A 16,312-nucleotide genomic window follows, 5' to 3' on the forward strand; every position below is an offset into this window, starting at 1 on the left:
CACAGGATTAAATACACTGGGAATAATGGGGAAGATGGATGACTCCTGGAGGGGGGTGGAGACAATCACAAAGACAGGTGAAACAGATCAGGGTGTGACACTTTCATTGTCTGCTTATGTAACAGGGTTATATTGGTGATTCCCCTTGCCACTTTATTGTTAAGCCAATGGGTTTTTGGTTTTAGTTTTGTCTTGCCTTCACCTACTCAACATGGCATCTTATTGGCTGGTTTGTGTAGCTTGCTTACGAGGGGGGATGTTTCAGTTAGAATCGTCCCCGTGAACAAGCACCAAACCAGCGGTAAGTTGTTGGTTGCAAAGCACTGTACTCAAAAGTGATTTTTATACTCCCAAGTGATGATTTAAATGTACAATTTATATACATTTGTTTGTAAATGTTATTCGAACATCACACATAAGATGCAGTGTTTTTTTGGAGAATATTGGTTGTGCATTTTGTTGTAAAGAATTCCCGCCAGTACTAGCTAGCAACTTACTTTGTCTGGTGGGGGGGGGTTCATATATTTTGTACAGTGCGTGAGTGCAGAGTTGGATGGTGAACCGTGCATTGCATGACGTGCAATTCTGTGCTGTTCCTATCAGGTACATTGTTAAAGATATTATATTGTATATTGTAATTGTATTCTTTTGGTAACTACATGCCCAGTGAACAAGCACCAAACCAGCGTGCGTGAGTGCAGAGTTGGATGGTGAGCCGTGCATTGCATGACGTGCAATTTTGTGCTGTTCCTATCAGAATAAATCTCCATGACTGGTGCTACACGTTGGAGTTCGTGTCGGTGATTGATTGTACACAACGCAAGCAGAGTACTGTTACACTTATATACCCCCTTTGTTTATCCTAGGGTTCTGACTTGGTGTACAGGTAGAACACTGTAAGAACGGCCCATGTTCTGAATTCTGTAACTGTACATTTCAAAAGTGCTGAACAAATAGTTATATTGACTATGTCCGTCCTAGCTCGCTCATTAATGTCTTAATCGAAATTACGGGTTGCCTCTTATCCGCTTGTCGTCCCCTTAATGTCATAGTTTGTACATCTCAATTGTCATTAGAAACCACATTTGTTTAAGCAAGTCAGTCATCAGCTATGTTTTTTTTAAACGGCAGTAAATGAGACTGAATGAACTGTTTCGCTGCCAGGCAAGGCTCTGCTGAGAGCCAGGTGTAGCAGTGGTAAGATGTTGGGACTGCTGTTGGGACAGCTTTATGTAGGCCCTAACAATTTGTGGGCACCGTTTGTCAGCGTTATAGTGCAATTAATGTATTGTTTAGTGTTGTGTAGTGGCTTTGTTGGCATGCATCCCACTTCCATCCCATACTAAAATCGCCACTGAGTAGGCAACCTATGTTTGTTGTGTGCTGTACTGTTTAAATATTTACACAACTTACTTTCCGATGTTACTTTCTCTCCCATAACTGTAAACAGCCATATGTATAAATAAATAAATAAATAATACCCTTTTCAGGATGTGGGAATTTGTAGGTATCCTAGCAACACGGCAACATTTGCAGTCTAGTACCACATTCCCGCCAGCGGTTAGCGGTATAGAATGATTTTGGTCTCTTTTGCGGCGCTACTGACTTGACACAGCACAAGCGACGAGCCAGCTATGCTTCTATTTCACGACACGCTTCCAAATTAGCGTACAAATTGTTTTAGAGATAGCTAGACTATGACCGTTTTAACTGGGTCTCACGACACAACGGTGTGATTTGTAGCCTAAAAAGCCAGCTCCCGTAAGTATGTGTTTTGACTAATTTCGACGTTAGTACTAGCCTATCTTTTTTGCATGTTGTTTATTATTTTTCTTGAACGTCAGCTGTCGCGATATAAGAGCGTAACGTTAGCCGATTCAACTGAGAAACAGTGTTTTCATGTCCAGGCAGGGAATATTGTGAAATTTGGGTCTAAGGTGATTTGTCATGTGTGTAAGTAATCCCTCTGTTTGCAGGAACCAGGAAATTTAGCTATGGGGAATACCTCATCAAGGAGTTATTTCCCGGGAATCAAAATGCAACCTGCTAAAACGACTCTGTTCAAACAGGAGCAAACTGGGACGACATACAGAATCCCAGCTCTCATCTACCTAAAAGAGAGTCAGACATTCCTTGCCTTTGCAGAGAAGCGCTCTTCCCCCAGTGACAGTGATGCAAAAATGATTGTTATGAGGAGAGGCACACAACAAAATGGATCCACTCAGGTAAATGTCGACTTCAAATCTAAACACATCATAATCATAATACACAGTTGAAGGTTTTCATGTTTAATTTAGTTGAGTTACATTCTTACATTTTTTACTTTCACATTGTTCCCCAGTGGTCAGAATCCCAGGAGCTGTTATCAGCATGTTTACCAGACCACCGCACCATGAACCCCTGCCCGGTGTATGAAAAGAATACCAAGACTATATTCCTCTTTTTCATCTGCATTTTGGGGAACACTCCAGAGCACCATCAGATCTGGACAGGCAAGAATAAGGCCCACCTGTGTTACATCACCAGTAATGATGAGGGCCAGAGCTGGAGCCAGACAAAGGACTTGACAGAGAGTGTGATTGGCAAAACGGTCAGAAGGTGGGCTACATTTGCTGTGGGACCAGGCCATGGCATTCAAATGGAGAATGGAAGATTGATCATTCCTACCTATGCTTATTATATCCACTTCAAATGCTTCTCCTTCCCATTCCCCTTCACGGTACAGCCACATGCTCTCTCAATATACAGTGATGACTTCGGTCAGACATGGCAAATGGGCAGGATGCTTCAAAGAAAGTCCTGTGAATGTGAGATGGCAGAGATCATAGACCACGAGGGCAGCAGTCACCTGTACTGCAACGCCCGCCATAGAGGTCACAGAGTGGAAGCTTTGAGTGAGAGCAGTGGGGTTTACTTTGACAAGCCCCGCTTGGCTCCAAGGTTAGTGGAGCCGTGCCATGGTGGTTGCCAAGGCAGTGTGATTGGCTTCCCTGCCCCTGAGCAAGGTGAAGAGGGCATGGGTGGTACCACATCATCACCAGTGACCTCAGACACGCAAACCTGGCTACTCTTCACCCACCCGACCAATAAGAGGACGAGGAAAGACTTGGGGGTGTATTTGAACCGTTCCCCACTGCACACGTCAGGTTGGGACCGGCCCTGGATCGTCCACAGTGGACCCAGTGGCTACTCAGACCTGGCCTACAGTGAGGACACTGAGCACTTTGCTTGCCTGATGGAATGTGGCGAGAATAGTGAGCTTGAACAGATTGCATTTGTGTCTTTTCCCCTCAGTGATGTCATGCAGACCGTTGACGATAAAGGAAATACCTTCTAGTTTGTTGTTGGGTTATTATTTCAGTACTACACTCCAATTCCAATCAGATTCAGTGGTCAGAGGCACACGATCGTCTTTATCCTCAATTTATATAAAAAGAAGCAATCTGAAAATAATGAAACATGATCATTTATATCAAAGTTGTTTTGTGTAAAAAAGGCAACCGACACTACAATTTCTCAAAATGCGATCAGTTAAATCAAATGTAATATAATATGTAGATGTGATCATTTTATGACGTCTGACTGTATGGACTGCAATGCATGCTGCCATCGGATGCTAATCTCTAAGCAGTGGTCTATTTAAATGGCATACTTTTACTTGCAGTTGTACAATGTAACTCCTTTCACCTCAATGTAGTCATGCAATTCCTTATGTTTGCCAAGCACATTTTCAAGACTACAACCACCTACAGGCCATGATCAGGCAACACCTCCTCAGGCGTTAATTTAAGTCATGCGCCCTATTGAAAGAACAGACATCCCTGTATCATCAAGTGGTTGCTCATCTACTGTGACTCATCTGTTCAAACTGCAATTGGCTTGCTAAACCCACACCCCATTCTGGTCTTTAAGCACTTTCTATCTGATGTTGGACAATTCACAAACAGTCCACATAGCACTGTAAATGTATGACTACTTCATTTGTAAATGTTTTTTTGTTAAATGTATGCTGTTGTTCAGACTCTATGTAATGCACTGACAGTGAGCCTCTCTGTAGTGCCTGCTAATGCACAGGGGATAACTCCAATGTGCAAAATTAGTTGAATATGTTCCTTATCTCTAAATGATGCTACAATTAGTCCTGCCTCAACTACCTCCACATTACTATCCTGCCTGCATCCTTGGCTATGCATAAAAACATCTTGTTAATCATTCATGTGAATGGCATGCAGAACTAAAAATATCGAACAAGCTGTGTTTATCTTTTTGATTGACATAATATTGTGAGTGAAGAAAATGCGATGCAAGTGATACTGCCGTCCACCTTTAGGTTCATTGTCCAGGGTTTGTCTTATTTAGCAGGTACATGAAGAGATCAGTTTAATGAAAATGTTATAATCAAATGTCTCTTACAAAATATAATAGTACAAACTCAGAATACCTCTTCCGTGCAAATGTGTGTACAGTATGGGAATAACAACTACCCATAAGAATGGGAAGATGAACAAGTGTCATCTTATCACAAATAGTGCTTTACATATTCCTTACATAATGAAAAGAACATGTAGACTTCAGGCAAGGTCCAAAGCTGCATAATGATTAACATTGAGCTGTAAGTGTGTTTGAATGTCAACAGCTGGCAGTGGCTTTGTCGACCCAGTCCCATACATGCACAGACCCGTCTACAGCAGCAGAGAGGACAGTCCTGGGCCGACTTGGATGCCAAACATGAGTGGTGACCACAGCTAATGAAGTGTCAAACTGATCATCGGACATCATGTGACCTCGGTGGATAAAAAAAGGCTGGAATTCCATCAACTCTGGTCTCCAAGAGGCAGTGTCGTAGATTTGCACCATTCCATCAAAACCTAGAAGGGAAGACAAATTCAATGGAAAAGTTCTGTATTACAAGAGCCTTCAATTGGAACATGTATTTAGAAAGCAAGAAATGACTTTGTACTATCCATAAGACATGAATTAATCACATAAAGCAGGATGAAGGCGTGACATTTTGCTCACCTGACACAGCCAGACAGTTGTCTAAAGCAGGCGCCCATGTCACCTTCATGAAGTCATCACTGGTAGTTTTCCTCTGGACATGAAGCTGGGCTTGACACAAGGGGGCTCTCAGGTCCCTTAGATCAGACACAACCACTTGGCAGGCGGATGAGAGCCTTGCTACACTACAGGAGGATGGGTCTGATGAGGACAGGTCTGTCTTAACACCCATACACCAGTGGGCGCCCTCTCTCCCTCCAGCTGGGTTATTCTGAGGAGCGGAAGGCTTCCGTGTGTCCCCCACATACAGGTCGCCATTGCAGGCACAAGCGAGAAATACACTGCCACTCACAAATTGCAGGGAGCTTAGTAAATCTGGAATGTCTTTCCCTGAGATGGAAGGAAAAAAGATATCCGTGACTGTTATACACGTGTTTGTACACCAACATTATACTCTATTAGGCAATTAGAGTTGCCTGGAATGCTTCAGTGTCACTGTATAAAACAGGTTATTACCCAGAGAGTAGAGTGGCTTTCCTGACGTCAGCTCAGTCAGTTGAATATCGCTGATCTGAGAGCCATGAAGAACACATGGGCCTCCAGTTAACCCAGGGGCTATTTTGACACCGTTATCTGATGATGCACTCTTCAGTTGTAAAACTCCTGTCCTCTTTATGACATCTAGCATTTGAAGACAAATCACGCAACAGAAATAAGATTTCAATGTGGGTAAGACCGATGCTGACTGGGGCCTAATCAGGTTGTAAATCATCATTTGAATGTGCAGTATAAAGTGGAGAGTAGATAGGTACTGCAGTCGTATTATACTGTAATACACAGAAAAGGAGACAAGGAAACAGTAGATCTACTCACCACAATCGTCTCCTCCTAAGTCCCACACCTGGAGATTGGAGTTGAAGCCATCATTGGTAACGACACACCTTAACAAGAAACAACAGTTTGAAGATGAAAGCTCATGGCAACAAAAGGAAGTTACATAATCAATGGCTACTATGATATACCTTGTTCCTGGAATGTGTTTGAGGCAATGAATGGAGCCATCTGAGAAACCTCCATGGACAACTTTGAAATCTCGTTCTGCACAAAGACCCTGCCCACATTGAATAGACACATTGGTAGTCAGTGACATTTACAATACATCATTGATGTCTTGAAACGTTTTGTTTCATGCTTTAATCATTTCAATCCATTACCTGATTATCATCAGCGAAAAGTTTCAGTGGCAAAAGCAGCTCTAAAATTTCATTTTTATCCGAATTGTAACCTGCAACACATATAGCTGTGGGGTAAAGACAAAAAGTAATTTAAACACAATCAATGTGGTTGGTTGGTTATAATCAAAACGTACTATATAGCCTTGTAAAATGTGAAAATTATAAGTAGGCCTACTTTTTTCTGATGTCCATTCAATTGCTCTTGTAGGATGTTCAAGTTGATACTCGTGAATATGATTGTATCTGAAAGAGAACTACGCGTGTAAGGTGAGCTCGGTTTAGAGCAGGTGCATCACATTTAATAAGAAAAGCAGCAAGTATATACTGTTAGAGATATTCTAGTCTTATCTGCAACGTTGTAAAACATTGCGCCTGTGAATGTAACGTTACCCCTATTGTTTTCCCACAGAGACACGTGAAGCATGATTTAAGCAACTTAAATATATCAAGGAAGTCTCAACTCAATTTCACTATTTCACAAAATAATTCGTACTTACATTTTCAAAGACTCGATAAACCAGTCATCAAATTCATTCTCAACCGAAGAGGTTTCACCCATCTCGTCCACCGCTAAACAACTTCTGTACCTCCGCCTGTATTTGATTAGTAGCAGATAAGCAGCCGTGTTGCCACCTAGCGGATTGGAGTGTAGATCAGAGCAACTCTCTGTAATGTGCATACAGTCAAAGAGTGGGCCATGTCCACCAACCAAAACATAAACAATGAAGCAAGTACATCCATCCCATTACATTTTCACATGCAAATAGCACTTCATTTAATATTTAATATGACAACAAAAACATAAGAATGTTTTTACTGATGCTTTTGAATTATTTGTTACTTTTATTTCTTGTTTTTTTTAGGTATTTTTCTTGAAAAAATAACTGCATTGTTGGTTAAGTGCTTGTAAGTAAACATTTCACTGTAAGGTCTACTTATTTGGCACATGAGACAAATAAGATATGATTTGATTTAACAGGTTTGATTGTTCATTAGTTGAAATTCCTGGAAATCTTTACAGACTGTCGCTGTAAACCATAGTCAAAAGTAGTGGTTGATTAGGCGCTTGTCCCACTTGATGGCAAGTCAAGAAGTTGACTGTATGATGCGTCATGGTTGCAACGTTACACTTGGTTTAGAGCAGAAAGGTTAGCAGGTTAGCTATCTGCAGAGATACAGGTTAGATACAGGTTAGCTATCTGCAGAGATACAGGTTAGCAGGTTAGCTATCTGAAGAGATACAGGTTAGCTACAGGTTAGTTATCTGCAGAGATACAGGTTAGCAGGTTAGCTATCTGAAGAGATACAGGTTAGCTACAGGTTAGTTATCTGCAGAGATACAGGTTAGCAGGTTAGCTATCTGAAGAGATACAGGTTAGCTATCTGCAGAGATACAGGTTAGCGGGTTAGCTATCTGAAGAGATACATGTTAGCTATCTGCAGAGATACAGGTTAGCTATCTGAAGAGATACAGGTTAGCTATCTGCAGAGATACAGGTTAGCTATCTGCAGAGATAAGGCCATGAACAGTCATTGACATGGAGGTAGGTTTGTTCTGCCAGTCAAAAAATATACGTATTTATGACTCACTGTCAAAGCAAAGCATACACTTAATTATCTGCCCATAATTTAATAATAATTTAATCTTACTCTTTAATGTTAATTATTTTAATACACATCAAACAGTACAGTACTAAAGAGAAAAATATCCAAAGTTACACCGTGTTGTTCCAGAAAAGAGCATTCATGATTCTGTTAAACAACGTTCAACCCGACACAATTATTCTTAATTTCAAATAGAGCAGGGTATTTGTTAAAGTCTCTTTTCAAAAGAAAAAGTTTCAGTTGATCAAAATAAAGTACTACTGAATAACATCAGAAACCCACCCTGTTCACTCCCCCTAAATTGCTGGGCTAAACCAGCTGGTGTAAGGTCTGTGTGGTTTGCTGTGATATAACTGTGACGATAGAAAGCCTCATGTAAACAGATTTGTGGGGTTTACCCCATTGTGGTAGTGTCACGCTGTGCTGACTGAATAGCAGAGGTACAAAGATAGACTGATAGACGAAGAATACAAAGCAGTGCACAAAGCAGTGGCACTTGTTTACAGATAACATCCATGCCTTTAACCTCTACTGCACCAGGCTAGTCACAAGCCGTATCTTCCAGTGGTGTAAAGTACTTAAGTAAAAATACATTAAAGTACTACTTAAGTAGTTTTGGGGGGTATCTGTAATTTACTATTTATTTTTGCCAACTTTTACTTTTACTTCACTACATTCCTAATGAAAATAATGTGCTTTATACTCCATACATTTTCCCTGACACCCAAAAGTACTTGTTACATTTTGAATGTAAAATGGTCCAATTCACACACTTATCAAGAGAACATCCCTGGTCATTCCTACTTCCTCTGATCTGGCGGACTCACTTAAGACATGCTTAGGTTGCAAATCATTTCTGAGTGTTGGAGTGTGCTGTACAGAAACCCAGCCTAAAACCCCAAACAGCAAGCAATGCAGGTGTAGAAGCACGGTGGCTAGGAAAAACTCCCTAGAAAGGCCAAAACCTAGGAAGAAACCTAGAGAGAAACCAGGCTATGAGGGGTGGCCAGTCCTCTTCTGGCTGTGCCGGGTGGAGATTATAACAGAACATGGCCAAGATGTTCAAATGTTCATAAATGACCAGCATGGTCAAATAATAATAATCACAGTAGTTATCGAGGGTGTAGCAAGTCAGCACCTCAGGAGTAAATGTCAGTTGGCTTTTCATAGCCGATCATTAAGAGTATCTCTACCGCTCCTGCGGTCTCTAGAGAGTTGAAAACAGCAGGTCTGGGACAGGTAGCAGGTCCGGTGGACAGGTCAGGGTTCCATAGCCGCAGGCAGAACAGTTGAAACTGGAACAGCAGCAAGGCCAGGTGGACTGGGAACAGCAAGGAGTCATCATGCCCGGTAGTCCTGACGCATGGTCCTACGGCTCAGGTCCTCCGAGAGAGAGAAAGAAAGAGAGAAGGAGAGAATTAGAGAGAGCATACTTAAATTCACACAGGACACTGGATAAGACAGGAGAAGTACTCCAGATATAACAAACTGACCCTAGCCCCCCGACACATAAACTACTGCAGCATAAATACTGGAGGCTGAGACAGGAGAGGATACATGGATACATTTTTCTGCATCATTTTTGGACAGAAAATTTCAGATTTTTGCAATGTTACGTAGATGGAAAAATCTGTCCTTGAAACAGTCTTGATATGTTCGTCAAAAGAGAGATCAGGGTCCAGAGTAACACCGAGGTCCTTCACAGTTTTATTTGAGACGACTTTACAACCATCAAGATTAATTGTCAGATTCAACAGAAGATCTCGTTGTTTCTTGGGACCTAGAACAAGCATCTCTGTTTTGTCCGAGTTTAAAAGTAGAAAGTTTGCAGCCATCCACTTCCTTATGTCTGAAACACAGGCTTCTAGCGAGGGCAATTATGGGGCTTCACCATGTTTCATTGAAATGTACAGCTGTGTGTCATCCGCATAGCAGTGAAAGTTAACATTATGTTTTCGAATGACATCCCCAAGAGGTAAAATATATAGTGAAAACAATAGTGGTCCTAAAACGGAACCTTGAGGAACACTGAAATGTACAGTTGATTTGTCAGAGGACAAACCATTCACAGAGACAAACTGATATCTTTCCGACAGATAAGATCTAAACCAGGCCAGAACTTGTCCGTGTAGACCAATTTGGGTTTCCAATCTCTCCAAAAGAATGTGGTGATCGATGGTATCAAAGGCAGCACTAAGGTCTAGTAGCACGAGGACAGATGCAGAGCCTCGGTCTGACGCCATTAAAAGGTAATTTACCACCTTCACAAGTGCAGTCTCAGTGCTATGACCATACAACCATAAGAGGTTGTTACTAGTGAAAGCATTGAGTAGCTATCAATTAGAATTTCGTGGCAAGTTTTATATAATTTGGTGATGTATTACTATTTGTGAATTGGTCGCAATGTATTTGTACTATACCGAACGGTGACCTGGTCCAAGATAGCAGCAGGTGAACAAGTCTAGAGGCTACTGTACATCTGCAGTGTCTAAGATACTAGCCATTCCACTAAAAGGGCAGTGGTATGGCATTGTAATAAATTGTCATATAACATAGTATAATGGCCTATGACAGAGGTATGCCATAGAATATGCCAAACAAACATATTCATACATAGAACGACTGGTGAGATGACATAAACATGAGCATGAATTATTACACTTCATTCACAAAAGCACCATTCCACCACAGCTGCTGGCTGGCTGCTATTGGGGTCAGTCACTTGACTGTCATTGTCCCCTTGTTGTACAAAGCACACCAGTTATTTGTAGAAAGTTACAAAAAATAAAGGAAACCGTTTTTTTGTTTTCATTGATTCAACCAGTGTTCAGAGAACATGCGTCTATCTATATATCTTATATCTTTCCTTCCAAAGCATCATGACAATGTTATTGACTAACAGCATTGCATCAGTCGAAGGATGTCAAATGAAAGCATCTGGTACAACCTTTATTATTGAATTATCATCAGTTCTGGTCAACAGAGTGGAATCTATCATCTAACGTTAATATTCAAATACCTGATATTTTGAATAAAAAACAAAACAACAAATAAAGTATTATTATGCCTTTATTGTCAGTCAACCACTCATTTCCAAAGCTAAATATCCACTGTTTGAAAATGCATTAATAATAGCTATGGAAATAATTTCACTGTGGACTATAAGATTGAGCCTACAGTATTTTAGAGATGATTTCAGTACTTTGAGTGCTGCTTTTCAAATTAACTCTATTTTAGTTGCATTACCATGTATCATGTTCCATGTACTGTAATGAAAGCAGTCACAACTACACGCTTTCAGATACACATATTCAGGTTCCATAGCAAAATACTGTAAATTGATCTTGACATCATCTGAAATTTCCACAAACATTGTCATTGTCGTTTACCATAAGGCTTGCAATTTGTTCACAGTAGGCTTTATCCAAAGGAGTCTCCAAGATTAGTTCCATAGGTGCCACCATGATCATCTATTTTTATACCCCTTTCAATCCAATCCATGTCAAAAAGGCAGACCAGTCCTCAGCCTGTGATGTCCTGCTGCAGGTATGAGACTGTCAGTCACTGCTAAAACCGCACAGCACAGCACCTGCAAATAATGAACAAAAACACAGTGAGGGCTTGTGCAAAAAGTCCTCTCGGATACTTCTTAGCTGACAGAACTCAACAAAATTTGAAAGAACAGGAAATAGCACAAAAAAAGTGTTACAATCAGAACAGCAAAAATCCAACATACTACTGTTATTGTGGATGTCTGACAAAGCTGATCAGACACCATCAAGGTCTCTCAGACAATATACATGATACAAAATGTTACATGTGTACATTTCAAATAGATCCTTCATATACCTGTATCTGCGAGGACAACCATGGTGTCCAACAATATATTCTTGGGCATAACAGAACCGTCTGCAGAGTCCTCTATAACCACACGTCCAATATTGCATCTCTGCATCATCAGCTGTTAGAATAGTAAAACCATCATGGAATAAGTAGCAAAATAACTTTTCAACTATACAATTTTCATCATTTGCTAATGACTAGAATACTTTCACATCAAATGTTCATCTGATCAAATCAGAAACTGTTATTATATGAGCTTTGATGTTGATCAATCAATGTTAACAGTATAACTGATGTCAGGCTAAAACACTAACATTGAAGATCACACATTTCCTGTACGATCTGTATAATAAGACATTTGCAATAATGTCTTTAATGGTAAAATAACTCCGAAAGCATATCAACGGTTAGGAATTCCGTTTCATTTCTGCCCAATACACATCAGAAAATCCACTAATATTATCCCATTTTCCAGGTATGATGCACACCGGCACCATGACATAAAAGCCAAGGTACTGTATCCACTGCTTACCCTCAACAGCTGAGAGCATCAGGAGAAGTACAAGGACAACCAGGCCCAATCCCTTCATGTTTTGGCACCGCTAAGTTCTCAGGCAAATGCAATTTCCAGGGCTGATGCTGCATTTATACAGCATTTCACCCCAGGGGGAGGAGTCGATGGGCACTGCCCAAATCACAATTGCAGAGTATTATTGAAAGAAAGGTGTTTTTGGGGGTTAAAATGGGTACTATATCCTTACAGAACACATCAGGTGCAGGTTCTTGGAAATGTGGGGCTGTTTTTGTTACTTTTTGTTACTTTGTTACTAGGGAAATGTTTCTGACTATATGGGCAGAACAACATTGTGGAATCTATCCTATGATAGAGTAGCATAGAGTCCAGCATATATTAAGAACTAATTGAATTACCAAATACTTTTTCTCAAAATTTGTGAGACATGAGGCAAAATTGGGCTTTTGTTTAGTACCTGACGCAATTTACTTGTACTTACATAAACCTCTATGACTGGACAGCTGCAGCATATTCCAGCAAAGTGAGTCAGAAGAAGAATGAGCAAAACTACCACCACAAACAATTCCCTCAAAAGAATGAGGTCTCCAGGTCAGATCACACAGTTTAAGGTGACTCAATCTATTTAATTAGAAACAAACCAACCACTCATCCAGCCGTCTGTCTTTTCCACGGGGTTTCAGTACACACCGCTCTGCCCAGGTCTAAATATGGCAGTCGTTTTTGTGATACTGCTGATGCTGTAAAACTGCAATCAAACTGCACAAAACAAACCACTCTGATGATGCAGGAGCTATTGTTAACTGCACAACAGTGATAAGCACGTACACTCACATTCACATGTAGCCTATTCTACGCCCTCTAGTGCTGCTTGGTCAGACAGACTACTGGCCCTCCAGTGAGAGACAAATATACCATATGTGGCCTCATGAGCATACCAACTTGTGGTCATATACACTGAACAAAAATATAAATGCATAGTCCCATGTTTTATCAGCTGAAATAAAAGATCCCAGAAATGTTCCATATGCACAAAAATGTCTCTCAAATTTTGTGCAGAAATGTCTTTCTACTCGCAAGTACGCACACACACACACAAACAAACTTGTGCCATGGACAGCTACTGTCACGATCGTCTTGAGGATAATGAGTGGACCAAGGCGCAGCGTGTGAAAAATACATCTCTTTTATTTGAGACTCGTGAAACACGAAACAAAGCTACAAACGTAAGTGCAATACAAACGCTACAAACATTCTACATAGACAATTACCCACAAAACCCAATGCCTATGGCTGCCTTAAATATGGCTCTCAATCAGAGACAATGAACCACAGCTGCCTCTAATTGAGAACCAATCTAGGCAGCCATAGACATACAAAACCCCTAGACAAGACACTGACCCATTTAACCTACAAACCCCTAGACAATCCAAAAACACATACATTCCCCATGTCACACCCTGACCTAACTAAAATAATAAAGAAAACAAAGAATACTAAGGCCAGGGCGTGACAGCTACATCATATTTAGCTTATGTTGATGGACACATTTTTGGGGGGTTCTTTTAGTTGTCACTGTATTCGACTAAGCATAAGTGATTTGATGATGTTGAAATGTTAAAGTTGAAATGGTGCTGGAATAGTGGAGGCAGCTCCTGTTTTCTTTGCGACTTTTCTTTGCGATCAGTAGTTGTTTAGTAGTCCGAAAATGTCGGAAACATTAACTTGCTTTTCCCATGATGTAGGTCATGTACTGTTTGTTACATGCAATATGCTGTGTGGACTTCACCGGAGTATGCTCTCTGGTTTTGTGATGAAACAAATGTGTGGTTGAATTTATTCTGCCACTGTGTCTTCTTATTGTCTCAGCCTTAGGCCTAAGCACCCCCCTATCCACATTGGCGGGACAGTAGTGGAGAAGGTGGAAAGTTTTAAGTTCCTCGGCGTACACATCACGGACAAACTGAAATGGTCCACCCACACAGACAGCGTGGTGAAGAAGGCGCAAGCTTTTTGTGGGATTGGCCATGTGGGATTGGCTTTGTGGGATTGGCTTTGTGGGAATGGCTTTGTGGGATTGTTTTATGTTGCTTCTACTCACTGTATCACCTTCTCCATTATTTTGAGCAGTACTGTACATTTCAGGTCCTGCCAGTTACAATAACCAGTTTTATCTTGCTACTTTTCAGCGGAAGGTGATCTACTCTAAAATGAAAAAACTGGATAAATATTTTGTGGGCTCCACAGTGCAAGCCTTTAGCTATTTGTTCTCCACTCAACCACTCCCAAGAAGACATTACAACAAAGGGTAGCAGATTGTAAGGAACGAAGCTGCAGAAGAGAAGCAGGTACGGGGAGTTGACGTTTAATTAGGAACGGACATGCAACAGGACAGGAACAGCGTCAGAACTTGGAAATACAAAGACAGATGACAATCAATGCAGCAGCGGGGACCAGAGCTGGGGAACTGACAAATACAGGGGAGGTAATAAACAGGTGATTGAATCCAGGTGAGTCCAATATCGCTGATGCGCGTGACGAGGGAAGGCAGGTGTGTAATGATGGTGGCAGGAGTGCGTAATGCAGGGCAGCCTGGCGCCCTTGAGTGCCTGGGGGCGAAGAGCGGGAGCAGGCGTGACAGCAGACAGTACATGTACATTTGTTTAAATTCAACCCGTGATTGTTATGTTTCTTGCTGCTTAATCTCTCAAATATAAATTGAAATCACAATGCACTATGTGTCTGTCCACTGTAGTGAAGGCAACGGATGAATTGAGGACAATGTAGTGGCCTACTGCCTGTCTGAGTTCGAAGTACCGATTGGTCAAGATTCTGCAGTGAAACTCTTGGCTCCATGGATCCTCTGGAGCGAAGTTAGCAGGGGAGGATGGGCCGCCGGCCAACCAGCTCATCAACAATGTAATGTCTGTAGGTACAGTACAGGGATGTGACATGTTCCCTTATACTACCTCAGTATCTCCATCCCTATCTATTAAAGCATATGTTATGACCTTTTGTAGTCATTTCCTTCTAATTCTCTTTTGCAAGGATGAAAAAGAGGTATGTTAAAAATCAGACCAGATTTTTTGCTTTGCTCCATACTACTGTATCATATAAACCTACAGCTCTGAATGCATGTATGACAAAGGCCATCAATGGTGAGAAACAACATTTGCTATTAAGGTTTCAACTATTATCTTTCTGGATGTCACAGGCCATCCATGTGCAGCTAACTAACCTTGTCTACTCTGCCTGTCTCTTCGTCTGTCTCTCAGCCCCCCAAACCTATTCCTATCACTGTCACGATCGTCTTGCTGTGAGAGATTGGACCAAGGCGCAGCGTGTGCAAAATACATCTTTATTTTAAGAAGAGAGAAAAAACAAACAAGAAACGAACAACTAACCACGAACTAACAAAATAACAAAACAGACGACCGTGAAGCTATAAAGACAGATAGTGCTGACACAAACACTACACATAGACAATTACCCACAACAGCTAAAGCCTATGGCTGCCTTAAATATGGCTCCCAATCAGAGACAACAATAACCAGCTGTCTCTAATTGAGAACCAATTCAGGCAACCATAGACTTTCCTAGACACCTACACTGAACACTAAACCATCTACTCTACTTAACCCCCTAAACCATACAACACCCTAGACAATACAAAAACACACAAAGACAACCCACCCCAACTCACGCCCTGACCAACTAAATAAATAAAAGAAAAAGGAACAATAGGTCAGGAATGTGACAATCACACCCGTAAGAGTCGCACAGGCACCTTACAGTCACCTGGCTTTCCTGATTCTCCGTACCCTCCAAACACAGACTTGGCGTGGAGGCTACATGCTGATCGAGGCGACAAGGTTCAACTGGAGTTTGACACCTTCAACTCGGAGGATGACTGTCAGAACGACTTCATCAATGTGTATGACTCCCTGGTGCCAATGGCAGAGTGAGAAAGTGGAGACAAGAAACAGTCAACATTTTCCCGTTGATATTTACTTCAGATGCCTGGCTCATGACTCATGAGTTCCATCCAAGTGCAATTGTCTGCCTCAGTTAAATCATGTTTTGATCTCTGTGCAGGAAA

At 41.3% G+C, this 16,312-nt stretch overlaps 2 protein-coding genes across 3 annotated transcripts; one reads left to right on the plus strand and one right to left on the minus strand.

Annotated features, from left to right (window-relative positions):
• The first annotated feature begins 1,588 nt into the window (after window positions 1-1,588).
• LOC120057270 (sialidase-3-like) lies at window positions 1,589-4,334 on the plus strand. 2 transcript variants are annotated; one of them, XM_039005823.1, is made up of 3 exons: window positions 1,589-1,761; window positions 2,070-2,225; window positions 2,342-4,334. In XM_039005823.1, exons 2-3 carry the CDS (start codon window positions 2,181-2,183, stop codon window positions 3,335-3,337), a joined length of 1,041 nt encoding a protein of 346 aa, XP_038861751.1. In that variant the 5' UTR covers window positions 1,589-1,761; window positions 2,070-2,180; the 3' UTR covers window positions 3,338-4,334. The 2 variants fall into 2 exon arrangements, with proteins under 2 accessions (XP_038861751.1, XP_038861750.1); XM_039005822.1 differs by having other exon boundaries at window positions 1,977-2,225; window positions 2,342-4,332.
• Window positions 3,439-6,829, minus strand: wdr73 (WD repeat domain 73). Its single transcript, XM_039005824.1, has 8 exons — window positions 6,731-6,829; window positions 6,409-6,476; window positions 6,213-6,298; window positions 6,021-6,109; window positions 5,872-5,939; window positions 5,515-5,679; window positions 5,020-5,388; window positions 3,439-4,868 (listed from the first exon to the last, which is right to left on the minus strand). Exons 1-8 carry the CDS (start codon window positions 6,790-6,792, stop codon window positions 4,630-4,632), a joined length of 1,146 nt encoding a protein of 381 aa, XP_038861752.1. The 5' UTR covers window positions 6,793-6,829; the 3' UTR covers window positions 3,439-4,629.
• Between the last annotated feature and the right edge of the window lie 9,483 nt (window positions 6,830-16,312).

This window comes from Salvelinus namaycush, chromosome 12, assembly GCF_016432855.1.
Source record: "Salvelinus namaycush isolate Seneca chromosome 12, SaNama_1.0, whole genome shotgun sequence".
NCBI classification, from domain to species: domain Eukaryota; kingdom Metazoa; phylum Chordata; class Actinopteri; order Salmoniformes; family Salmonidae; genus Salvelinus; species Salvelinus namaycush.

Bases quoted from the DNA above. Each gene is read 5' to 3' on its own strand.
- wdr73 (XM_039005824.1), bottom strand. From the start codon at position 6,792: ATGGGTGAAACCTCTTCGGTTGAGAATGAATTTGATGACTGGTTTATC. The intron at 6,299-6,408 runs GTAGGCCTACTT...TTTACCCCACAG, and splicing joins TGAATGGACATCAGAAAAAA to CTATATGTGTTGCAGGTTAC. The intron at 5,680-5,871 runs GTGAGTAGATCT...TTCAAATGCTAG, and splicing joins CTTAGGAGGAGACGATTGTG to ATGTCATAAAGAGGACAGGA.
- LOC120057270 (XM_039005822.1), top strand. From the start codon at position 1,995: ATGGGGAATACCTCATCAAGGAGTTATTTCCCGGGAATCAAAATGCAA. The intron at 2,226-2,341 runs GTAAATGTCGAC...ATTGTTCCCCAG, and splicing joins AACAAAATGGATCCACTCAG to TGGTCAGAATCCCAGGAGCT.